This window comes from Ovis aries, chromosome 18, assembly GCF_016772045.2.
Source record: "Ovis aries strain OAR_USU_Benz2616 breed Rambouillet chromosome 18, ARS-UI_Ramb_v3.0, whole genome shotgun sequence".
NCBI classification, from domain to species: domain Eukaryota; kingdom Metazoa; phylum Chordata; class Mammalia; order Artiodactyla; family Bovidae; genus Ovis; species Ovis aries.
In genome coordinates this window covers 56,419,244-56,444,486 of record NC_056071.1, presented here as the reverse complement: position 1 = coordinate 56,444,486, position 25,243 = coordinate 56,419,244, and the positions used below count along the sequence as shown (strand labels likewise).

The 25,243-nt window shown below is 52.0% G+C and overlaps 1 protein-coding gene across 1 annotated transcript; it reads right to left on the bottom strand.

Annotated features, from left to right (window-relative positions):
* Positions 1-1,300: 1,300 nt before the first annotated feature.
* OTUB2 (OTU deubiquitinase, ubiquitin aldehyde binding 2) lies at positions 1,301-22,577 on the bottom strand. The gene is made up of 6 exons (XM_012098977.5): positions 22,373-22,577; positions 10,677-10,772; positions 9,253-9,371; positions 5,932-6,016; positions 5,254-5,448; positions 1,301-4,300 (listed from the first exon to the last, which is right to left on the bottom strand). Exons 1-6 carry the CDS (start codon positions 22,373-22,375, stop codon positions 4,094-4,096), a joined length of 705 nt encoding a protein of 234 aa, XP_011954367.1. The 5' UTR covers positions 22,376-22,577; the 3' UTR covers positions 1,301-4,093.
* Positions 22,578-25,243: the final 2,666 nt, after the last annotated feature.

Here is a 25,243-nt window from a genome sequence, read left to right as displayed (position 1 = left end):
AGCTGAGGGAACATGTGACCTCCTGGCACCACCGCAGCTTTGCCGTCAGTCTGGGTGAGTAGCCACAGGCATGGGAGAAGCAGACGTTTCTGCACAGCTAAGTGTGGGCTTCGAAACGTGTTCCCTTGGCCTCGTGGTTGGCAGCTGTATCCCCATAGCCCCTGTAGGTAACTGCAACAGGGTGTTGGCCTGAACTCAGATGCAGGTATCACTGGGTGTTGCTTCGGTACTTTTTATCTGCTTTAATTATCATTTAGTTTCCGTCAAGACCCTGGGACATAAGTCTTAGTACCCTTTGTTGTAGTTGAGAAAGCTCATGCTGAGTGGTTAAGACTTGCTCAGAGCTAGGATTAGAAGCCTGGGCATTTTCTTGTAGGTCAAAGGCAAGTTTAGAAAACTGCTTGGTGGTTAATGTTTTTTGGTATGCTTTTTTTTTTTTAAGTGTTTTGTTTGTTTTTGACTGTGCTGGCTTTTGTTGCTGGGCACAGGCTTTCTCTAGTTTGCAGCGAGCAGGGGCTCCTCTCCAGTTGCAATGCACAGGCTTCTCATCCTGGTGGCTTCTCTTGTTCTTTTGCGGAGGAGCCTGGGCTCTAGGCTGAGGGGCTTTAGTAGTTGTGGTTCCCGGGCTCTAGAGCACAGACTGGTTGTGGGGCATGGGCTTAGTTGCCCTGCGGCATGTGGGGCACTGATTTTCCTGAACCAGGGAAGGGACCCATGTCTCCTGCATTGGCAGGCAGATCCTTCACCACTGAACTACCAGGAATCCCCTGCTTTAAAGGATGTCTTCCCAGCATCCCCAGTGACGAGGAGGAGAATGTGAAGTCAGCTTCTGAGTGACAGCTGTCAGAGGACGGCAGGGGCTCTCCATCTTCCAGATGCCAGCAGTGGACGCACAAGCAGACTCAAGGTCCCGCAGCAGCTCCTGGGCCTTGGGAGGCCTAAGGACACTCGTCACAGGCCAAGGAGACCCACTGATGTCCTTTGACATCCTGTCCTTGCCCCCTAGCAGATTCTTTTGTGGTGGGGTAACATGGTAAAGAGCTGGGTTTTAAAAGATAGGGCCAGCCTCCAAGGCAGTTTTGCTCTTTGACCCAATGAAGTGAAGCTCTGGCGAGGCCTGTGGTTCCTTTGGCACTTGCAGCCCAGCCCAAGGACAGAATTTCCTGAGCGGCTGGACCTTTCACTCAACGAAGACACTCCGGCCCCTGCTGATCCACTCACACAGACAAGCCCCATGGGACGGCAGTGTTGATCTTTGGTGCGGGCCAGGTACCGACTATTAAGAAGCCAGGACCAAAAGTTGTTATGGAAACCATTTTAATACTAGAAAAGTTTTTAACCAATTGCCCGAGGAAGCCGTAGGGCCTGGCCTACCTCCCACAGAACCAGGGGCCCCTGGGGACCCACTCACGGAGCCACAGCCCGTGCCCCTGCCTCTGCTTAGCATGGCAGTGTGTTTGGTCCTTCGACTTCTTCCCTCTGCCCAGGAAACTGCAGAGCCACCGCCAAGGTGGCTTTTTCCCGTCTTGGGGTGTTCTGCCACATCCCATTGGGAAGGGTCTGCGGGGGAAGCATCCCAGTTAGGGCACTCACTACACGTCAGGTTGTGCGATTATTTTCATACATAATCTTGTTGCACTTGAACCAATAATTCTGTGATGTGTTGGTAACTGTCTCCATTTCACTAGTTGTGGGAATTGGAACTCAGGGGGAGTGAAGTGACTTGGCTAAGGTCATATAACTAGTTAGTGACAAAGTCGAGATTTCGAACCCAGGCAATCTGGCTCCAGAGCCACTTTGTGCTTAAAGTAGGAACCAAAATCGAGGGCAGTTCTGTTGCTAAATAGTCACACTGATTTATAAAGTTCCCTTTGGAAGGAAAGTAACACATATGCAGTTGTAAAGACAAACTCTTAAAGCAACTTTCCTTCCAGCTTTTGGTCTGCAAAGAGAAGGCATCGCGGGGTGGGTGCATTACCCAGGAAGTGGGATTGCCTGCCTGCCTGACTGCTGTAGCCAAGCAGGGTAACGTCCGTGCGTGAGTGAGTTTTTAACTTTGTGTTCCTTAGAGTTCCTCTGAATCCTGCCACTCCCTTCCTCCACGGCGCTTTCCCTTCAGAAGCAAGATCTGAGGGCGGATGTGAAGGAAAGAGAGCGGTGGTTTGGGTTTGGCCAGTGGTTTTGTGAAAAATGGGAGAGCAGAGGGCAAGGTCATGAAAACAGCCTGCCTCTCTCGGGTGTTGTGATTCTAAACTGATAGCATCTCTCCTGAGAAGAGGGTCCCCCCCGCCACAAGAGCACTGGCAGGCCTGGAAAGGCACAGACACACCCCGAAGGGAATTTCTCCAGCCTCTGCTGAAGAGAAAGCTTCACTTTTGTGGATGGTGCACAAACGACAAATGCAGTTAGGAAGCAGCCACTGCTGATCATACTGTGCCCGGCAGCCCGGCCCGAGACCCAGGACGCCTCTCACAACAGCTCCGAGCAGCAGAGATTGAGCTCAGTGCCCTTCAGTTTGGAAACAGGGATCATGATATTCACAAACCATGTAACGCATCACCCCACTCTGACAGTGTACTTGTCACAGTGTACTTCTCCCCAGGCCAAGGTGGGAGGGGCAGGGAGGGGGAACCACTGAACCAATTCAGAGATCAGGGTCGGATTTACATTCCTGTGAAGAAGGGACAAGCACTCAGCTTGAGCCCGTGGGTCCACATTCCAGCCCAGGGCAGTACGGGAACCTGGGCCCGTGCCTGGGATTAAAAGCACCCTGACATCGGTTTTCACAAAGGCAGAAAATGGACACAAGAGTGCCCTTTGTATACAGGGACTGGGAGCAGGCTGTTACCCAGGTCCCGGCGCGGCCTGGCTGGCGGCATACACTGCAGTCTGACACTGAAGCACCAGTAGATTCGAATAAATCCCTGCAGGTTGGAACCTTTGAAGGCCTTCGATTAAGAAAGGCAATTCCACACCCCTGCATTCTCCCTTTCTTCCCAGAGGGGAAGACAGCTTGCTGGCAGTGGCCACAGCCCAGCCAGGGCTCCTTGAGATCCTGAGGCAGTAAGGTGAGCAGCTTATTAAGGGCCATGTCCAGACGGATGAATGAGGAGGCTGGCAGGAGCCAGGGCTCTTGGCTACCCGGCAGCTCCCATAGCGGTGGGCTCCCCCACTACCACCTGCTCATCTCCAGTCTTTCCCACCTAACCTCTAGCCAGCCCATAAGAGGGAAGGGAGAAAGAAGCCAAAGACAGCCTCAAAGCGCTTGTCTGCTCTGCTCAGCTGGAGCCTGGCTGCATCGCTAGATCCTGCTTCCAGGGTGTGTTAGGGATGACGAGACAGCTTCTTGGTCCTCCCGGACCCTCGTCTTGCTCAGTGTCTGTCCGGGTGGGGCTGGCGGCAGAACCCTGCAGGGCTGCCCCCCAGAAGGCAGGCAGTCCTGGCCCTGAGGGAGGTAAGAGGCCCGACAACTTGGGCTTCATGCTGATGGCTACAGGCCCCTGTCTAGACTTTGGCATTAAAGTCTTGTTCCTCAAGTTCGTGGTGAGAAAGCACTCCATCGTGAATGTTTCGAAGTACACTGGAGATCTTCAGGTTGGCCTCAGTTCACCACCTCAAGTGTAGTCCAGCAGCTGACTGGACTTGATTTTTTATAGAACTGTTAAGACCTTGAGCTTGAGCTTTTCCTCCCCTGCAGACAGGCACTGCCTCCAGGGAAAATAAACCAAAGGACATTTTTTTATCCAGCAACAGAATGTCAACACTGGCAGGAACCTCCTCCAGATGAAGATTTGGACCCAGAGATGGGTAGTGACCTATGCAATGTCTCAGAACTGGGGCTAAAGCCAGTTCTGGCGTCCTTGCCCAGAGTTATAAAACACTGGATCCTCCGTGAAAATAAATATTAAAAATATTATCACCAAGTTACCAACAGTCCATAGTGAGTAGGCCTTATTCCCAGTGCCTTTGCCCCAAAGGCGGCAACGTTCTCTTAACTACAGTCTAAATCGCTTAAAAAACTGAAAAGCCGTAATGTTCCATTCAGAATGCAGTCCCGTTAGGTGACAGGCTCCACTGCATGGCCTAGAATTAATCAATGTTTATCAGCTGCATAAAGGATGTTGTAGTGGGATGTTTTATAGAGCAGGTACACGGAGGGGGTGGCAGCCTCGGGGAACACATGGTGGTTCAGGGCCGTGTCCATCTCGTCCACGTACTCCACCTGCAGGGCGATGTTCAGGGCCTGGGACAGGGCTGTGATTTGGATGTGGTCACACTCCATGGCCATGGGCTCCACTTCCTGCAAAAGCCACAAGGAGAAAACAACCCAGCTGAGGATGCAGGCCCAGGAGAGGACAGGTGAGAGGTCCCACCCTGGCTTTTTGCCCAGTTGCAGAGCTCAAAACCTCTGCAACTGTGCAATGGTCTCCACAACAGGCCTTGAGGCAGATGTCGACATACGCATTTTCTAGAGAAGGAAACGCAGGCTCAGTGAGGAAGGAACAGACAGAAGTCACCAGAATTAAAAGGTTTGAATCTAGATCTTTTTGATTCTGGTCCCCTCGTATGTCAGAAGAACACAATACTTTGAAGAATCTGGAGAGGAGAGCAGGAGTTTTTCAGCTTGGGCTTTCTAATGCATAAGGAACCTCAGAGCAGAAAGGGACTCTATCATAAAAGGTATTCAAGCTTAGGTGCTTAAAGAGGGCTGGGCGAGCAAGTGAGCGAGTCAGTGGAGACAGGCAGAGATGGTGACAAGCTGGCTAGTGAGTCCAGTAACTCAGGCAGCTGCCACTTAGCTCCTGCTGATTGTTGCCATGCAAGAATAAAGCCTGGAGAGCTGGATCTGATTTTTCCAGAGAAATCCAGACATCCATATAAAAACTGCACAACGTTTAAATGGTTGGCAGTCCTTTCAGGTAAACACCGCACATCATAAAATATGTCCTGGAGCAAAGATGACTCTGGGGTTGCTACTCTGTCATTTTGTAAACAGTCCAGTCCAAAGGCCCTTTGATGAGACAATCTGACTCAGAGAGGGAAAGTGACTTGCTCAAAGCCCCACAGCTCAGGCAGCTGAAGGACAACCTGTTCAGTTTGCTAATCTAATCTAAAGCTCTGAATTGCCACATAGACGTGACCCCCCAGCCCCCTGATAGGGAATGTTGGTGTTAAGGTCTCTTAAGGAGAGAGGGATGAGAGCAGAGCCCAGGGCTGGAGGCCACATCCCAAGCCGGAGCCCCGAGGACCTACATGAGCGCAGAAGTCTTTGATGTCCATCTCCTCGTCAATGAAATGTCGGAAGAAGTCTGCACGGTTCCTGATGAAGGCAGAGGTCAGCAGGCGCAGGAACTGCACGATTCGGTCTGAGAAGCTCTGGTCGTTGAACACCTTCAGCAGGCTGGACACGGAGCCATCCTTCTCCACCAGCTCTACCACACTGTAAAACTGCACCCCCGGGCCCTCAGCTGGGGGCCAGGCAGGCCCTGCCCCTCCCTCCACGAACCTCGCTCCTTGAAATTTCCACCTTGAAATCCTCAAGTTGAGGCCCCAGAATCAATCCATCAGAGATCTCGCCAAAGCTAAGTGACAGGGTTAGAGACACTCTGTAGTGAGTCCCTTGGCCCCGAGTCTCCCTCCTCACTGCCGTGACTCCGATTCTTACATACAGATTCAGAAGTGAGAGTCCTCCAGCCCCGCACTGCCCTCACTAGTGGGGTCAGGGGGGTGAGGTGGGGAGGCTGGGGGAAGTTTCCAGCCTGACAGCTACCGTTCCAAAGGAGGTGCCTCCTCCCAGAGGAAGGGCAGGGCCTTGGGCCCCCTGGCCTCTCGATGTCCCCACAGGCAGGAAGGAGCCCTCAGTCTTCTGTCTGCTCTGCCAGCCCTGAGGAAAGCTGAGCCCCTCAGCCGTCGTGCCTGGGGTTAACTCACAGCGTTGAAGAAGTTTCGGAAAGTGTGCTCCTCGAAGCCAGCTGCCAGGAGGTCATTGGGGGTCTGCAGTACACGCTCTTTGAACCTGAAGGGGAAAGCCAGTGCTTTCAGGGAAAGGCAGGGGCACCTCTGTGACCGTCAGCTGTCATCTCACTCCCCACTCTGCCCCCACACACCTGAGAGTCACCGGAGGTGGGTCATACACCCATTTCGCAGATGAGAAAATTGAGGTACCACCCATTCCAAAATATATTGATTCTATCTTCCAAAGGTCTCTTGACTGTCCCATGGTTCCTGGGGCATCAATACCATCTCTGGCCTGATGACACCCAGCCTTCCCTCCCTCCTGGTCCCCACTCCACAGGGACCATAAGAGTGACCTGCCACAGCCTTCTCCCTCAGGTCACAGCTTCTCAGCACCGGGGTCCCGGAAGGGCCCCTGCCAAGCTCACCAGCCACATCTCCAGTCCAGTCCACAGCCTCCCTCATGCCCTACAGCCACTCCCCCTTCGCATCTTCACCCCTTGACATCCACTGTCCCCTTGGCCAGGCACGCTCTTCTCAGAGATGGGCTGGACGTAAAAAACATTGTTTTTTTTAAAAAAAAAACAAGAGTCTCATCTATGCTCATGAGGTTATCATCGTCTGTTGTGGGTGGACGGTGGAAATACAACCTGGACTATAGGGTATGTTGCATATATCTTCCCTACTCCCTATTCAGTGAACCCATGACGGTAGCTTGAAAACAAAAAATCATGACAAGAGGATTTAGACCACAGAAATCAACTCACATGACAGATCAGGCCTCCCAGCCAAACGGCCATTAAACCTTTGCCAGCACTGACCTACCACAAGATCTGGTCCAGGGACCCCTCCTCTTGTCCCTGCTCCCACTGCAGGCCGCCTACGGGCACAGCCCCGTCTGGGACGTGCCCTGAGCCCTGGGGATGGCGAGGAGCTGCCCCAGGACAGAGTTCAGCAGCAGAGACGAGACAGTCCAAGGGACGGTCCACAGGAGGGAACACCTTCCACACAAGAAGGGCCGAGTAGAGAGGCTCAGGGGGACCAGCTGGCTCAGGCCTAACTGCAGCCCGGCCCCTGGGAGGGAAGCCCAGGCTCCAGTGAGGACGCGGCGGGGGTTTTCATGAGAGACTCAGGGCACAAGGAGAAAGGCCTGGGAGGCGTAGGTGCCTGGTGGGCGAGGGGAGGAGAGGCTGGTCTGAAGTGGAATCATCTCATAATCTGGAAGCTGAGGCACTTTTACTTTTGCTGAAAGGCAGCCTGCCCCTAGCTGGGCCGGCGTCTCAGCCCGTTTTGGCCAGGGCAGGTGTGGGAAGGAGCACGTTGAAGGGGCTGCAGCCCTGCTGCTAAGTCGCTGTCTGGCTTGATAAGGCTCCCCTTCTGTGCAGGGTGGGTGATGGGGACAGGTCTCCACAGCGGGCTGTGAAGGCCTCTCTGGCCACTGTCCCATGAGGCCGATATGCACAGCTTGGCTCCCAACTTTCCTGCCTGCAAACCCTCCCATCACTGGCCACATGCCCATCGCATCCCCATGCTCATTCCTCACCAGTTCCTGCGGGCCTCACAGTGCCAGCTCTGGGGACACAGAGACACATGGGCCCAGTCTAGCGGGGGACAAACATTCAGGACAGGACTCCTGCCCCGACTAGGTGAGGGAGGGGAAGGAGGATAGTGTCCGGACTTAGAGCATAGATCCCCTCTTGGCCACACACTTGCCTTGCGCAAGTCATGCAACCTATCCGAAGCTCAGTTTACTCATCTGTAAAATGGGGTGACACCAGCCTGGTACTTCCCACTGGACCCCACCTGGATGGCTCCCAGGCATTTCAGACTTGGCAACCTGGAGCTCCTGATCTCCCCCAGCCTCGCTGTGTGGCACGGGCTTCTCAGTCCTGATAACTCAGGTCAAACACCCAGCACTCAGCCTCGACTCTCCACTCACGCGCCCCATTCCAGCCACGAGTGGATCCTGTGGTGCCACCTCCACCCACTCAGGCCGCCTCTACGACCTCTCCTCTGGGCTCTCCTAGATCACGCTCCCGCTGCTCTCGGACGCCATCATTTGTGCGTGTGCCTGGTTTTCCCTGCACACAACAGCCCGCACGTCAGGCCTTTTGCTCTGCCAAACCCTCTGTGCCTCTATCTCATTCAGGCCAATATTCGAGGTCCATGAGGCCCATGAGGCCTTACCCCACCTGCCCCCGCTATGTCTCCAACTCCTACTTAAAACTGCAGCCCCTAGCCCTGGACAACCTGGCTGCCTTTCCTGCCTGTTTTTTTTCCCACAGCGCTTCCCCCGTCTGACACACCAAGTACTGCCCGTGTCCCCTGTGCCTCGTTCCCGGTTAGGACGCAAGCTCGACAGGCGGAGCGCCCTGCCTCTCCTGCTTGCTGCTGCACCCCCGGGGCCCACAGCACAGTCGGCATGTGGCACCCACTTGGGTGATGGCTGCAGGGAGCAAGGGTGCCCCAGAAGGAGGGTAGAGTAGAAACCCACTCAGCAGAGGAGTCCTGGCACCAGGGTCCACGGATCAACCCCATGTGCTCTGTGACCTGTGGCCACTCTGCACTCTTCCCTGGTGTGTGTGTGGGAGGGCATCTGATGAGGAAGCCTGGGATCTTCATGGATCCTCTAAGATCCTGTGAGACCTCCAAGGTTAAGGAAGCGGGTCTCAGGATCTTGCTACTACTCCTTGTTACCCAGCAGCACCGGCGGCTTCTCCGGGAGCTTGTGAGAAATGCAGAGTCCTCGGCCCCAGCCGTACAGAACTGGAATCTGCATCTGAAGAAGATCCCAGGGGGTCTGCACAAATGCTGACGTCTGAGAAGGCCCAAATGAAGCTGAACCCCAGGGGTCGAAGGGAAGATCAAGTCCCAGCTGCAGGACAGAAGGGCCTAGGACGGCATCAACTCCAGATCCAGGCTGATCAGGCAGATGCCTGGGTTACACACACTCACTTCCAAGGTCAGCTAAAGCAATCCAGAACAACGAGCAATGCTTCTTTGTTTTCTCCTTGGAGTGAGGCTTCAAGAACATAGCCAAGGCAAAACTCACCTCACCCAGGCACACTCAGATCAGAGAGCTGGAAATGCCCGCTAGGTCATTTGTCCCATCCCCAGCCAGCCCCTTGGCTGCCCTCACTTCCACCACGAGGGCCGCTGGGCATCCCCTCGATGTCAATGCCGCAACTCACTCCCTGGGCTAAGCAGGCTGCGCTGAGACCAAACCCTCAGGGAGGTTCAGGGCCAATCGACGCAGCAGAAGCACAGCCCGCCCGGCATCCCTCACACGGCACTCACTTGAGGATCTCCCTGCTCTTGCCCAGCAGAGACTCCAGGTAGGAGTAGCCCAAGGCCCGGTAGAAGCAGTTGCCATCCCCCTTGGTCTTGCGGATGGCGGTGAACCTTTTGCTGAGTTCCTGTGGGGGACAGAGGAAATGTGGGTGTCCGTACCAACAGAACCCCCATCGAGTCCTGTCAGGGGTGGGGTTCCACCTCCCCCAGGCAACATCTGCTCCCTCCTCTCAGACTGGAGGCCCTCCATGGTGTCCCAACTCTCATCCCACAAAAATAAAAATACGTGGAGTGCGACCTGCAGGAGGCACTGTGAACGGGGAGCCGTGCCCCGCTCTGAGGAGCCTACAGGCTAGGGGGATGATGGACGGTTGGACAACTGTCACAGGAGGACAGGGGATGCACCAGGGTGCTGCGGAGCAGTGGCATCTACACCAGACTTCAGCAGTCCAGGAAGACTTCCTGGAGGAATCGCACCGAGAGAAGTGGTGTGCCTGGTGGGGGCAGCGAGGGTGCATGTGGCTGTGAGGTGGGCCAGGAGGCTGCACAGGCAGTAGGAAAGGCCTCCTCGGACATCGCCAAGCAGTCTGGCCAGTCCTCCGAGCGGTTCTTAAGAAGTGTGGCGTCCCCATGGCACCTGCTCCAGTTCTGCTCTGAGCTGTCAGCTTCTGCCGCGGCTGCCTCCCGGGCCTGCCTACGGTCAGGATTCTGACGGCCCAGTGTGGTTTCTAAGGGATCAGGGAGTCCCTGCTCCCACCAGGGTGGAGCTGACAGCCCCCTAGAGGCAGGCTGTAGGGAGGGCTCCCTGGAGAGCCAGCTCATCTCCCAGAGGATGAGATGTGCAGCCCAGCTCTCACTCCTGCCCCAGGAAGGGCTCCCAGCGGCCACAGGAGACAGTCCTGCCCAAATGCAGGTGGCCAGAGGGCAGTAGGGGGACACCCAGGTTCCTCCTAGTCCCATAACCGTTCCTGCATCCTTCAGCCATCTCTCCTTTGTCAGAGTCCAGCCAGAGTGGGCCTTCTCACCAGAGAGCTGCTCACAGAGTGGTTACAAATACTACTTTTATGAGCTGAGGCTGTTCGGCCCAAGTGCCGGCTCCTCCACACATGCGCGGTAGAATTGTGGGCCAGCCATTTAATTTTCGTAACTTGGTTCCCTCCGCTGTGAAATGTGGGTAATAAAAGTCCTGACCTTGCAATCCTGTAATGAGGTCAAAAACTGCTGGGGTTTTTTGGGGTTTTTTTTGCAACTAAAGGATTTCTCACTAAGGTAAATATGCTCAACACTGCATTATTCTGGGAGGCCTTTAATTTGTCCAGGAACCTGGTCCAAAGGCAAAGCCTTTTTACCTTCAAAGTGGTACCTTTGTCTCTGCTCCCAACTCCAGCCCATTTCATCTAGGCTCCCCTCCTCCTGACCCTCTGCCTTACCTGGATTTTCCTCTGGTAGATTCTGTTTTCAGGATGATCCCGAAGAATTGATAGAATGTCACATTTTTCTGATATTAGGTTGAAAGATGTTTCACTCTGAAAGACAGAAAAAAGGAGCAAAGCTGTGACAATTTCAAAAGCAACTGCAGGTGAAAACCAATAGAAAGCCCACCACGTGCTGGCTGCAGGATGTTACCTCCCCTGGACAGAAGCACCTGCGAGTATGTGACTAGCAGCCCAGAAGCCAGGGTCCCCGGCAGGAGTCAGGGTCAGCCCCATTGTGAAAGGCGTTATTATCTTGTAAGTTCTTTCGTTTTAAATTTTTTGGAAATATTTACTTAGTTGGCTGTGCTGGGTCTTAGTTGCAACACATGAACTCTTAGCTGTGGCATGTGGGATCTAGTTCCCTGACCAGGGATCAAACCTGGAACCCTGGCATTGGCAGTGCAGAGTCCTAGCCCCTGGACCACCGGGGAAGTCCCTCATCTTGTAATTTCTGAACTGACTCATTTTATAGACTGTAATACATCGGTGCACAAAAATAAATGCAAAATGGTTTAAAGACTTAAATGTAACACCCAAAACCATTAAAATTCTAGAGGAAAACACAGGCAGTATGCCGTTTGACGTTGGTCTTAGTTGTATTTTGGGGGGATCTGTCTCCTCAGGCAAGGAAAACACAAACAGAAACAAACAAATGGGACTACATTAAAACAAAAAGCTTTTCATCTGGGAATCTGTTTCCTGTGCGTGTAAACTCACCTCTTCTGAACATTTCATACAAGTGGAATCATATGATTGGTCTTTTATGACTGATTTCTTTCACTTAATGTATTTAAGAAGCATCCATGTTGTACCACATATCAGTACTTGTTTCCTTTTTGTTGTCAGATAATATTCTATGGTACAGTATACCATATTTTGTTCCATTTGTCAGTTGATGGATTTGGGGGTTGTTTCCACTTTGGGGCTATTATGAATAAAGTTACTATGAATATTCCTGTTTAGAAAAAAAAAGTTTTTGCACAGCAAAGAAACTTTCAACAAAAGGAAAAGGCCACTTACTGAAAAGAAGAAGATATTTACAAATGATATATCTGAATAAGGAGTTAATATCCAAAATATATAAAGAATTCATACAACTCAACATCCAAGACACACACAACCCAATTGAAAAATGGGCAGAGGATCTGCACAGATATTTTTCCAAAGAAGATATATGGATGGCCAACAGGTCCATGAGAAGATTTTCAACACCGTTAACCATCAGGGAATCAAAACCACAATGAGGTATCACCTCACCTCTGTTAGAATGGCTGTTATCAAAAAGACAAATGACAAGGTTGGTGGGACTTCCCTTGTGGCTCAGCTGGTAAAGAATCTGCCTGCAATGCAGGAGACCTGGGTTTGATCCCTGAGTTGAGAAGATCCCCTGAAGAAGGGAACGGCTCCCCACTCCAGTATTCTGGCCTGGAGAATTCCATGGACTGTACAGTCCACGGGGTCACAAAAAGTTGGACACAACTGAGCAACTCTCACTTTCTAACAAGATTGGTGAGAATGTGGGGAAACGGGGACCTGGGGTGCACTGCTGATGGGATTATAAGCTGGTGTAGTCATTAAGGAGAACAGTGCGGAGATTCCTCAGACAAATTAAGACAGAACTATCATATGTCATTCCACTTCAGGGTATGTATCCAAAGAAAACAAAAGCACTCTTTAGGAAAGATACAAGCATCACTATGTTCATTGAAGCACTGTTTACAATAGTCAAGATGTGGAAGGAACCTAAGTGCCCATCAGTAGGTGAACGGATAAAGATGTGGTGTATAATATGCAATGGAGATATTCAGTCACAAAAAAGAATGAAATATTTCTCTTTGCACCATCATGGATGGACCTAGGGATAATGAAATATTTCTCTTTGCACCATCATGGATGGACCTAGGGATCATCACACTGAGGAAGTTAAAATAGTGAAAGGCAATATTACATGATATCACCTGTAATGTGGAATCTAAAGAAATGAACAAAACAAAAACAGGGTCACAGATACAGAGAATGAACAGGTGTTTGCCAGAGGGGAGGGGGTTGGCGGGGACGAGAGAAACAGGTGAGTGAGATTAAGAGGTACAAAACAGAAGAGATGAGTCACGGGTATGAGGTATACAGTGAGGGGAGTATACTCAATAATTATGTAGTATCTTTGGTGACAATAACTAAGCTTACCATGGTGATCATCCTGAAGTATAGAGAACCAGTGAATCGTTATGTGGGGTAACAGGAACTAACATAGAGCTGTAGGTCAATTATACTCCAAAAACAAACTCATAGAGACAGAGATCAGATGTGTGGTTACCCGAGGCAGGGGTGGGATCACAGGGAACTGGAGGAAGGGGGTCAAAAGGTTCCAGTTACACACTTCCAGCTGTAAGATAAACAAGTACTAGGGACGTAATGTACAACATGATAAATATAATTAACAGTTGTCTATGAACGTTGTTAAAGAGAGTTTAATGGCACCCCAAGCCAGTACTCTTGCTGGGAGAATTCCATGGACAGAGGAGCCTACAGTCCATGGGGTCACAAAGAGTCAGACAGGGACTGAGCGACTAACACAAGAGAGTAAGTCCTAAGCGTTCTCATCAGAGGAAAAATCTTTTCTATTTTTTTAAATTTTGTGTCTTTACAAAGATGAGGGATGCTCACTAGACGTGCAATCATTGCATGATCTACGTAAGTCAAATCTCTGTGCTGTATACCTTAAACTTACGCACTGCTGGATGTCAATAACACTGGAAGAAAAAAGAATATAGTAACTCAAGCCTACTGAGCCTCCATACTGTAAGGAGGCTCCATACTCCCCTTGTCTTCTCCTGACCTTCCTGTCTCACTCATTCATTCCTTCTTCTATTCATCCGACAATACCCAACCACTCTGCCCCAAGCACAGTCGCTCAGTGGTGTTTGACCTGAAAACACAGAGGTTAAACCATCTAGCACCACCTACTGGTGAAAGTTCATATTGCAGCCCATCTCTGGGTGGAGATCAGTTTCCACCCAGAGAGAGAAATCAGGACCTCAGTGGCACCCCACTCCAGTACTCTTGCCTGGAAAATCCAATGATGGAGGATGCAGGTGGGCTATAGTCCATGGGGTCACTAAGAGTTGGACACAACTAAGCGACTTCACTTTCACTTTTTACTTTCATGCATTGGAGAAGGAAATGGCAACCCACTCCAGTGTTCTTGCCTGGAGAATCCCAGGGGCGGGGGAAGCCTGGTGGGCTGCCATCTATGGGGTCGCACAGAGTCGGACACGACTGAAGCGACTTAGCAGCAGCAGCAGAGAGTGGAGAAGTCATCTAATGGCAAAAGGAAGACCCAAGGCCAGGGGAAGGGTAGGACCCATCTGTTCTAACAGCTAATCTCCCACAGGCTTGTCTCTGCCTCATGTTTTTCCTGCTCAGACGAGGGTTCAGGGCAGTGGGAGCTGCACCCCTGTCTCCAACCCCCACCCCCCGCCCCGGGAAAGGCTCTGATTTCATCAGGAATATGATGTTAAAATATAATGTGAAAGCCACTTGTAGTTTGTAGTTAAAATAAGTAGCCTTGATGAGAACCTACTGTATGGCTCAGGGAACTCTCCTCAATGCTCTGTGGTGGCCTAAAAGGGAAGGAAATTTTGAGTATAACCTTACTAGCATGTGAATGAGCACAGCTTGGACAGTAGCTTGGCCAGTCTTTGGCACTGCCAAAGAATAAGTCCCATTATTTACCTACCTACGTCAGTCAAAAAAAGGCTTGTTTTTTACACACAGCTGACTTAAAATGCTGGCTTGGGTCTTTTTAAATGAAGGATGATGACAAAGGACCACAGCTGTATTGAACACTCGCACTTGGACGTCCCCCCGCCGCAATAAAACCCAACAAACGGTGAGGGAAAAGGCACAAACTCAGTTCTATTTGATGAGCAGTTTCTGAGACAATGTCACTGGCAGAGTGGAAAGCGGTATAAAGAATGAATCCTAAATACGGAGCGACAAGTACTGGGTTGGCCAAAACTTTGTTCGAGTTTTTATAACATCATATGGACACACCTGAACGAACTTTTTGGCCAAGCCAATATTTCAGATGGTAGAAAACTGCCAGTCACAATGAGAACGCGAAAGGTGGGTCAGGAAGGGGACCCACAGGCCTCATACCAGGGAAGCCTACCTGGGTTTTCCACTCGCCACAGCCGTATCATTTTTGCAAAGTAAATAGCAAATTTACTTAGGCTATTTAAAACAGTCAATTTAAAAGGAAAACATTAAACAGCAGTTTGGGGGTGGGGAGGGGCTCACACTTAGAGTTCAAGAGACCCACCGTCAGCCCCAGGCGTTTTGTCAACTTTCCCCCTTTATCTCCCATCCCTGTTCCCATCCTGCCACCCCCCATCCTTTATAGGTATTCCCTATGTCTTTCAATATGTCTTTTTTAAAAATACCAAGTTGTTTTATGTATGCATGCGTTTTAAATGTGCAGACAAATAATTCTATAGGTATCGTGGCCTTTTCTCTTCATTCAATACTATTTAAGATCCACCCTTTTTGACAAATGGCGCTCAGGTTGGTTGCCCTGCCCAGCAGTGGCGCCTTGAGTTGGCTCCAGCGCCCCCTCGTGGCCCCAGGTGTGTTTACAGGGCCAATGGGAGGGGTGAGTGAGTTTCTACTTTGGCACTTTCGGAATCCCCGCCTGGCACGTCCAGGGTGACTCAAGTCAGCTCAAGTGGCCCCCGCCCCACTTACCATAAGCATGGCCCTCGTCACATGGCTGGAAGAACAGCCTCAGCTCACTGGCCCATAAACCAAGTACAGTACTCTGCATTTGACCTTGGCTGACTGTAATTGGTGGTTTTTTAAATCGTGGCCAAAAATTTCCAGGGTGTTATGGGACAGGGACTGGCCTCGCCTGACAATGTTGCGTCAGACCTCATCAGGTCACTTAAAAGGATTTTAGCCTTTAGCTGCTGATTTGCAAACAGGTGCTAATGAATTAGGTCAGGCAGATAGCACCTCTACTCTGAAACAGTTTTGAGCTGCTAAGTGGAAGAATATATTTCAAAGTGGAGAAGGATGTTTCTCTAATCACTGACTCCTTCCCAGAGACCCCGGGAACTAACCAGATGCACTAGAATGGGGGCTTGGTGTTTAGACCAGATCTGAGTACTTGTCGGGGTCCTCTCATCTCCTACCTTTGGAGACTATAGAACCAGCATGTCACCACCTACTGGGGTCCTGCTGACCCTGCCCTTGATCCCCACCCCGCGTCCAGACACCGCCCACCTCCAAATGGAGGGAAGGCAAGTTCCCCCCTGCTTCCCTCGGTTTTCTCGCCAAAGCCTCTACACGTCTAGAACCTGTCCACATAGCCCCAGGAGTTCCTCAACCAGCCTAAGACTAACGAAAAACCAGGTTGACCCCAGCCCTCCACCTCTACCCTCATCCACGGATCCTGCTCCACGGGGGCGGCATTTGAAGTTCCGAAGGCTTCCGGTAAAGATGTGACCCGCCAGGGCCCAAGGGAGGGCCCATTGCCAGGGCGATGTCAGAAATTGCGCCCCACAGCTGCTGCCTGCCCCCTCCCCACCCATGGGAACCCCATGCGCCCAGCACTGTGCGAGCGCCTCCAGGGACGCCCCCCCAGGAGATAATGGGGTGACAAGGAGCTGTGGGGCAGGGAGGGGCCAGGCTGAAAGGACTGGGCTCTGGCAGCTCGGGCCCACAGACCTTAAGGCTCTGACCCACAACATGTGTGAACCACGCGCGCGCCCTGCCCCTCCAGTGAGTTCTCCATGGGCCCCTCCTGGAACAGGTACAGCTCAGGGTTGGAAGCCAGCCCCCGTGAGCTTTCAGGAGAGGTGATACGAAGCTCCACGGGGACGGGGTCCCTTGTCACTTCTGTCACCATACTCCTGGAACAGCTGCTGGTCCCCAGCTGGCACGACGTACCCGCTGATTGATGCGTTACCTTTGCTGGGAGGTCACCGTATGCCAGGTGCTGGGGATAATCTCACTTAAGCCTCACGGTAGCTCTGTTTTACACATAGAAACTGAAGCCCAGAGAGGTCAAGCTGTTGGCCTCAAGTCACACAGTGAAGCGATTCAGGAAGAAACTGGGACCCTGGTCCCCCAGCACATTAAAGGTATTCCACAGACCTGTGCCTTTCTGACCCTCTCCCCCTCCACGAAGAGAGCCCACCTGGCCCTCAGCTGTGCTCTGTCGTCACTTCCTGATGGCTCCTTAATAGCCAGGCCTCAGGCTTATGCCTCTACCTACAACCCGCCCCCCCACCACCCATGTTGTATCCTGCGGTGCCTCTGTGGGCACCCCTGGCCCAGGCTCTGAGGTGCTGGTGGGCCTCTCCTGGGTCCACCCTGAGGCCTGGTGGGCAAGGCCAGCCCTTGGCCTGCCCGACCTCCCTCTGAGGCTGCTCTGCTGGCGGGGCTGACCCCGGGCCGTGACTCAGCCTTGTTAACCAGGCCCAGACTCCCAGAAGCCACAACTCAGTGCATGGTCTGACCTCAAGCTACCAACTCCTCCACGGCAGGGGCCAGAGCCTGCAGCCTCACCACCAGTGGGGCAGGACCCAGAATGCAGTCCGCCGCCCCTCTCAAAAGGTCCCTGTCATTTCTAGAGGCTCCCCATGGCTCCATACCTGGCCTTGCCTGCCTAGTGCTGGGGTCTCCATAGCGGGCTGTTTGCAGGGGCCGGAAGGAAATGCCTTTTAATCTGATTTTTACTGGAGTATGGTGGCTTAACAATGTTGTGTTCGTTTCTGCTGAACAACAAAGTGAATCAGCCACATGTATGCATATATCCCCTCCCTCCCACAGCCCCCATCCCCGCCTCCACCGCAGGTTATCACAGAGCACCGGGCGGAGCTCCCTGTGCTAAACAGCAGCTTCCCACTCGCTGTTTTACATATGGTAGCGTGTATATGTCAATTCTATTCTCCCAGTTTGCTCCACCCTCCCATGCCCCCCCACCACCCCATGTGCACGTGTTTGTTCTCTAGGTCTGTGTTTCTATCCCTGCCCTGCAAATAGTTCATCAGCACCATTTTTCTAGATTCCGTATATATGCATTAATACACAACATTTGTTTTCCTCTTTCTGACTTACTTCATTCTGTATGACAGACTCTAGGTCTATTCACATCACTGCAAATGACCCAATTTCATTCTTTTTTATGGCTGAGTAATATTCCAGGGAATGCCGCTTTAAATGTCTACTTTAGGGTATAATCTACCATGTAGCAACCTATGGAATAATCAAACACTTTTACTGATGAGCGATCAAAAATATTTGGAGGCCAAAGATTTAGGGGAGTGCTAGTCCTAGGGCTCTGAAGGGGCTTCCTACTGCTGCTGTAACCAATTAGTACAAACAGCGATTTAAAACAACAGGATTTCATTACATTTCTGGAGGCTCAGGGGAGAACCCACTTCCTTACCTTTGTCAGTTTCTAGAAGCTTCCTGCATTTCTTGGCTTATGAGCCCTTCCACCCACTGCCACATCTCCTTCTCACTCTGCTTCCTGCCTCTTCCTTATAAGGATCCTTGTGATCACATCATTGGACCTCCCTGGGTAATCCAGGGTGCTCTCCCCATTTCAGGACCCTTAATTCACCATACCTGCAAAGCCCTTGCTGCCATGTGAGGTACCCTATTCATGGGTTCTGGGATTAGGATGTGGGTGTCTCCGTGCTATTACTCAGCCTACCACTCACATGCCCCATCTCTGCCGTTCAGCGCAGGAAACAGGGAAGACCCTACACCTGAGTCCCTATTGCCTCAGGTCACAGTTATTGGCTGGCCTTGCAGACAGCCTGAATTCAGATGCTGCTCCTCTCTCATCTGACACCTGGACCCTTAGCATCCTCCTAATCAACCCTCAGACCTTCACCTCCCACCCTGACCTCTCCCTAGAGATCCAGCCTCAAACACCACCAGCCACCAGGATGTCTGACCATGATCCCCGAACTACTGCGCCCCTAACTGCCTTCTCCCTCCACCACTGCATCCCCTCCAGGTGTCACCAGACCCTCGGAAGCCCCTCTATCCAGATAGAACTCACACTAAAGACATGGGATGACCCTTCCCCTCCTCTCTTCCTGCTTCAGCTCTGCTCCTGTGTCTGGCCAGAGCTGCCACCATCTGCCCCCAGGGAGGTGGCACCAGCGTCTGCCCAGTGGACCTCCTGGCTCCCACTTCCACTCCCGTCCCCACCGTCACCCACAGCACCCAGCACAGGCTCCCACAAAGCAAACCAGTTGAGGGCGTGCCCCTCCCCAGTTCCCTCCAGTGGCTTCCTTCACTTGGGAAAAGACTCAGCCTTCGGATGGCAACCGTCATCTGGCCTTGCTCCCCTCACGCTCCTGAACTCCAGCCCCAGTGACCCTCCTATGTTCCTCCAACAAGATGCACCCATTTCCACCGCAGGGCCTTTGCACATGCTGTTCCTGTGCACGGACAGATTCTCTGCCTCTTTACGTGTGTAATCACCTTCCCTGACCATCTTGTCTAAAGTTGCCCCTGCCCCAACCTCTACAGCCTTAACTTGTTTTATGTCTTCAGTGGGTTCTCTAACATATACTTTCACTTGTTGACTTGCTTCCTGTCTCTCTCCCTCCACAAGAATGTCAGCTCCATGAGAGCAGGGACTTTGCTTGCCTGTCATGACCAGATTCCCCAGCGCCTGCCACACAGTAATGCTCCCAAAATGCAGAATGAGTGGATGACGGAATAGATGGATAAGCTGGTCTCTGACTCCAGCCTGGCCTCTTTTGGCCCTCTGTCTGCTCCACTGCCAGAGAGACCATCCAAATCAACCATCTCTTATTTGTCAAAAATACATTATGGTCCCCTCCACCACCACATTTGCAGACTAAAACCCAAACCCCATGGCACAGCATGTGAAGCCCTTTACAGTACATTCTGACCACCCCCCTCCCAGTTTTTCTAGATTCATCTCTCCTCTCTCCATACAGACTGCTCACCATTCCCAGAATATCCCACTCTTAACCATGTTTCCAGGCCTGTAAGCACATATTTCTAGGCCTGTCCCACCCTGACTGGAACACACAATTCCCCAAATGCTTCCTGAAAACTCCTACACATCCTTTAATAACCCATTCAAAAGACCCCTTTGTGAAGCCTTCCTTGACACTCACTGCTCCCTTAGAGTGCATGGGTTCCTGCTGTGCTCCCCAAGCCCTTAAGCTTCTTAGGTCATGACTGATAGTTCAGGAATTGCTTGTGTCCAGTTCTGTCTTGTCTCATGCAGTGAGTTCCTAAAAGAGGGCAGGCCCTTGTCTTTCTCATCAATGCCCAGCCCAGCGTGGGGCTGGACTAGGGACCCTACTGGGGGCTTGTTTGAAAAACCAAAGAACAAAGCACAGAAGGGCCCTGTGGGTTTGCTGTTCACATCTGACCCTCACTCTTCACTGAATGTTAAATGCCCTTTGAGTGAGCATGAGGCCCCTCACTACCTGCAACCTCCATCAGTGGCAGCCCCCAAACCTTGTCCTCACCCAGGCCACTGCCTTCCCAAGGGTTCTATGTCTTCTACCTGGGACCTTTCCCAAGCTCAGTGACTTTGAAATGGATACAGAAAGAAAACACTATATGTTCCAAAGGCATTCTCCTCTGCCCACCACACACACACTCACCATCATGCATACCACACAGACTCAAAAACATCACCAGTGGGCCCAGCACGGTGCCTGGCAAACAGTAGGTGCTCACTAAATGCTGAATGAACAGACGAGAACACACCCTGCACTGCCTCTGCCCCACCCCCTCCCCATGATTCCCAGACAGACGTCTTGTTTGGTGAGTTAACCACTTCATTCTTCTCCAAGGCACCTACGCTGCCTGTCACAGGGCGCGGGCTGGTGCTCTGACTCTATCTGCCCTCTAACTTCTGTTCTCCTGAGTCCAGGGCAGATGGGAGGCTGGAGTCAGAGGCCTCACTGTGCACCACGAAGGACAGAAGATCAGGGCCCAGCCCCACCACCCCGCCATGCTCTCAGCTACCCAGTGGTGACTGGAAGGCAAGCCAGCCTCGGCTCCAGGGTGGCTAAACCCATTATTACCCCAGCCCTGGCCACTCCCTTGTGGGCGATGCAGAAACACTTCCGTGCCCTTCCAGGAGCAGAAGAGCCAGGTCAACCCTTAGGTCCTGCCTGGAAACAGGAAGTGGGTGTTTCCAGGCGCTCCAGAAGCCCTCAGCCACACCCAGCTGGTTTGTTCAGGACCGGCCGGGCCACCCACGCCACACTCAGAACGTGTCAGACCGTGACCAGGCTCTGACCTGTGCCCCAAGCCAGCGGCAGCCCTCAGTGGTCAGTGACCCATTTCCTTACTCAGACCTAGGAGGGAGGAGGCTCTAAGAACCAGGCCCCTGTGCACACCCATTTCCAGGATTTTGTTGTCAGAAGGAAAGCCACGGCCAATTATCTGAACCAAGCGCTCCATGTGCATCACCTCACATGATCCTCACAGCAGCCCATTATACAGGTGTGCAAAATAGTGCTGGGGAGGGGAAGCGACCAACCAACGCCTCTCGGGTTTCCAGGGGGTGGAGGTGAGATCACCCCTCAGGGCTGTGACCACAGGCCAAGCCACCACTCCTTATGCGTTCCAGGCTCCCTGGAGCAGGGGGGTCAGAGTTGATCAGTTTTAGGCATTCATCACACCGAGTCCTCTGCAGATTGCCTGTGCCCCTGTCTCCCCTCACCCCCAAGATGGACTGATGTAGTGATACAAAGGAATAATTCCTGGTGGCTCAGATGGTAAAGAATCTGCCTGAAATGCTGGAGACCCAGATTCGATCCCTGGGTAGGGAAGATCCCCTGAAGAAGGGAATGGCAACCCATTCCAGTATTCTTGTGGGGAGAATTCCACGAACAGAGGAGCTTGGCGTGCTGCAGTCCATGGAGTTGCAAGGAGTCGGACACCACTGAGCAACTAACACACACACACAGAAATACAAAGAGCACTGGCCTGGGAATCCAAGTCCACCGTGATCAGTCCCAGCCCCTCCCTCTCTGGGCCTCAGGGTCCCCGGCTGCGCAAGCCCTGAGTTTGGCCTGGCTCAGAGGGTCTCGGGGGCCATTTCTGGCCCCTAAGTCACGTGCCTCACAACTTGAGACAGTCTCTCCACGTGGGTCCTAACTGCAAATACCTTCTGTTGACAAGCAGGACAGAGAGGATGTCGGGCTACCCGTGGCAACCCCAGGTCCACTCGTGGGGCTTGGGAATGGGGAGGTCTCTAATGGCTGAGCCCTCGGGTGGGTGCGGCAAGGAGCTGCGAACTGGCGGGGGAGGGCTAGTAACGAAAAGGAGGGGACCCTTAGCCCTGGAGCCTCCCTGTCCCCGCTGTTGGAGCGGCACATGGGAAACCAGGGACGAACGCGCCGGGGGCGGGGATCCTGGGCGCTGGGTTGGGTTCTCGTTGCTGACCGTCCACGGGAGCCTTCCAAGAAAGGACCGGGACACCCCGGTATTCCTGGGGGACCCGAACGCAGCGGATTTGACACTGAGGGCTGAGCCTCGCGCCGAATCCCCCGTCCCGCGAGTGCACATGCGCCCGGGGGGCGACCCCGCCTACCGCGCCCCCTTCCCACCCGCTTTCCCCTTAGACCACTGACCATAGTGACCGGAGCCGTCGGGCCAGGTCCCGCCCCAGCGAGGAGCGATCCGGTGCGGGAGGGCGCCGCGGGAGCCACTGGCTGGCTCCGCCGTTGGGTCGGGCGGCGGGGGCCTCGAGGGCGTGAGGACGAGCGGAGAATACACCCGACCGCTCCGCAAACCAGAGGTTAGACCTCCACTGTGTCCCAGCAAGACACACGCCCCGCGATTGACGTCTGAAGCGGGCAATCAGAAGCTGGGCCACAGGACGTCACAGAAAGTGGGTGGGACTTCACGCGCCTTCAGCCTATGCTTTAGGGTCCATTTGACAGGGTACCGCCTCCTTTTAAAGACACAGAAACCTCTTTACTGGCAAAGGAGCCCAACCCAGAAAGACAAGTCTTCGTTTGTGAAGGCTGAAGGACTTTTGACCAAAACTGCAAATTGAAGTCTTCTGAAAGATTGTCTGTGCTATGTGCTAAGTCACTTCAGTCGTGTCCGACTCTTTGCGACTCTATGGACTGTAGCCCGCCAGGCTGCTCTGTCCATGGGATTCTCCAGGCAAGAATACTGGAGTGGGTTGCCATCCCCTTCTCCAGGGGATCTTCCTGACCCAGGGATCGAACCCAGATCTCCTGCATTGGCAGTCCAGATTCTTTGTTGGCCCTGGTTAATTCATAATAAGGTCATATAAGTATAGTTTGCTCAAGATCAGAGGACAGGTGCTTAGGGAACATGAGTTCAATAATATTAAGTTACCAGCCTGCACGTGTAGCTTCTAAATAATATTTTATGCACTTCCAAACTCATGAATCAGTAGGTTGCCAGGCCACCCAATTAATGTTTGTTGAATGACTGAATTTCTACGATCGTTGATTCTGTGCCTCTGGAATTGTATGGCTATATATGAGGCACAGACCACGAACCAGGCTTGGTTGACTCACCCTGTATACAAGCTCATTATTGCTGAACATCAAACAGACGAATATGTATCATTCAGAACGAATATGTATCATTCAGAGATTCAATCACTAGTCCTTGACTGCTGGAAGACAGTGCCTTGTGGGCGGGGGCAAGGGGCTCCAATGAATTGTATGTACCTCTTTTATAAGTATTAATACTTCCTAGACTGTGTATTAATTCCCCCACCAGACTCTTACACATCTGCCCTTGGTACCAGGCCAGGCTCTCAAGTAGACAGCATCTACATCTTCCAAGTGCATATCACTTACTCAGTGGGGAGTCTGGGATCAATCAAGACTCAAGGAGAAATAACAATAAAAGCTATTTTTCTTTGAGCACTTACTATGTATCAAGCACCATCCTAAACTCTCAACCTATATTATCATAATTTCCTCACAACTGGTCTATGGTGGTAGGTTCTATTATCCCTGTTTTACAGATGAGGAAACTAAGGCATAGAGAAATTAAGCTACTTGCCCAAATTTACCCAGCACATGGAAGGATTCAATCCTGGTCAGCCTGACTCCAGAGCTGGGTTTGAATTTGTTCTGAGGAGCAATGCATGTGCTTTCAGGGGCTGTGTGCTCCGCCATGCCTTTTCTTGCATGTAGAGTTTCTGCTCTGTTTTTTTTTTTTGTTGTTGTTGTTTTTGTTTGTTTTTTTTTACAGCTAAGGAAAAGCCAGAGAGGTGACAGGCTCAGTGCAGGGCTCATCTAGGAAAATGCTCAGCTGGGATGAAGCCCGGATTCTGACTCCATATCCAGTGCTCAGTGGAGACTGTGTTAGGCAGGCTTCACTTGGTGGAGGAATGATTGAGCTAGGTGTGGCTCCTGGGGGTGTGGGCGGGGAGACTGCTGAGAAGAGCAGGGAAGGGTCTGTGAGGGCACTGCCTGGGGCCTGGTCTCAGGCTTAACCCTTGTCAAGCCCACATCAGAGTCACTTGGGGCTTCCAGAAGGAGGGCTTCTAAGGGCTTCATTATAAGCCCTGAGCGCTTGTCCCATCTCCTCCTCTCCCTAGACCACAGCAGCTCCAAACCAAGCTGGCATTGGCCTGTGGAAGGAGCACAGGTAACCCTGGGGCCAGGCTGGCTCTAGACCCTGCCGCTCACGGCTGTGTAGCCTCAGGTGACGTCCAGGGCCTCCCTAAGCCACTGACTCCTCACTCAGTGAAGGAGTTGAACAATTTAGGCCATTAAACATAGATGAAAAAAATATTTTTAATAGTGAAGCTTTAAAACAAAAACACAATCTTACACAGAATCTCAGTACTATGTGTAATGGAAATTTTCCTCAACTGGGTCTTGAATGGGCAGAGAAAATGTAATCTCTTTAGTCTGTAAGTAATCAGACTTCTCTCTTAAGAGTCCCTTGGACAGCAAGGAGATCAAACCAGTCGATCCTAAAGGAAATCAACCCTGAATATTCATTGGAAGGACTGATGTTGAAGCTGAAACTCCAATACTTTGGCCACCTGATGCAAAGAGCTGACTCATTTGAAAAGACCCTGATGCTGGGAAAGATCGAATGCAGGAGGAGAAGGGGATGACAGAGAATGAGATGGTTGGATGGCATCACCGACTCAATGGACATGAGTTTGAGCAAGCTCCGGGAGATAATGAAGGACAGGGAAGCGTGGCGTGCTGCAGTCCATGAGGTCGCACAGAGTCAGACACAACTTAGCGACTGAACAACAACAAAATCTGCTTAAAAGCAGGGGGTAAAAAGGCTTCCAAATAGTTCAGCCATTTTCTTTCTTTCTTTTTTTCTTTTAAATATCTACTTACTTATTCTTCGATCTTCATCGCATGATCTTTTGTTGAGGCATGCCAACTCTTCGATCAGGGATTAAATCCAGGCTCCCTGCATCGAGTAGAGTCTTAACCACTAGACCACCAGGGAAGTCCCTAGCCAGTTTTCAGACTGGGTTT

What these genes read in the sequence shown, in the direction of transcription:
- OTUB2 (XM_012098977.5), bottom strand. An exon ending in AAGAGCAGGGAGATCCTCAA is followed by an intron (nt 6,017 to 9,252) that starts GTGAGTGCCGTG and finishes TTTCCCCTTCAG; the next exon opens with GTTCAAAGAGCGTGTACTGC. An exon ending in TCAAAGACTTCTGCGCTCAT is followed by an intron (nt 4,301 to 5,253) that starts GTAGGTCCTCGG and finishes TGGCTTTTGCAG; the next exon opens with GAAGTGGAGCCCATGGCCAT.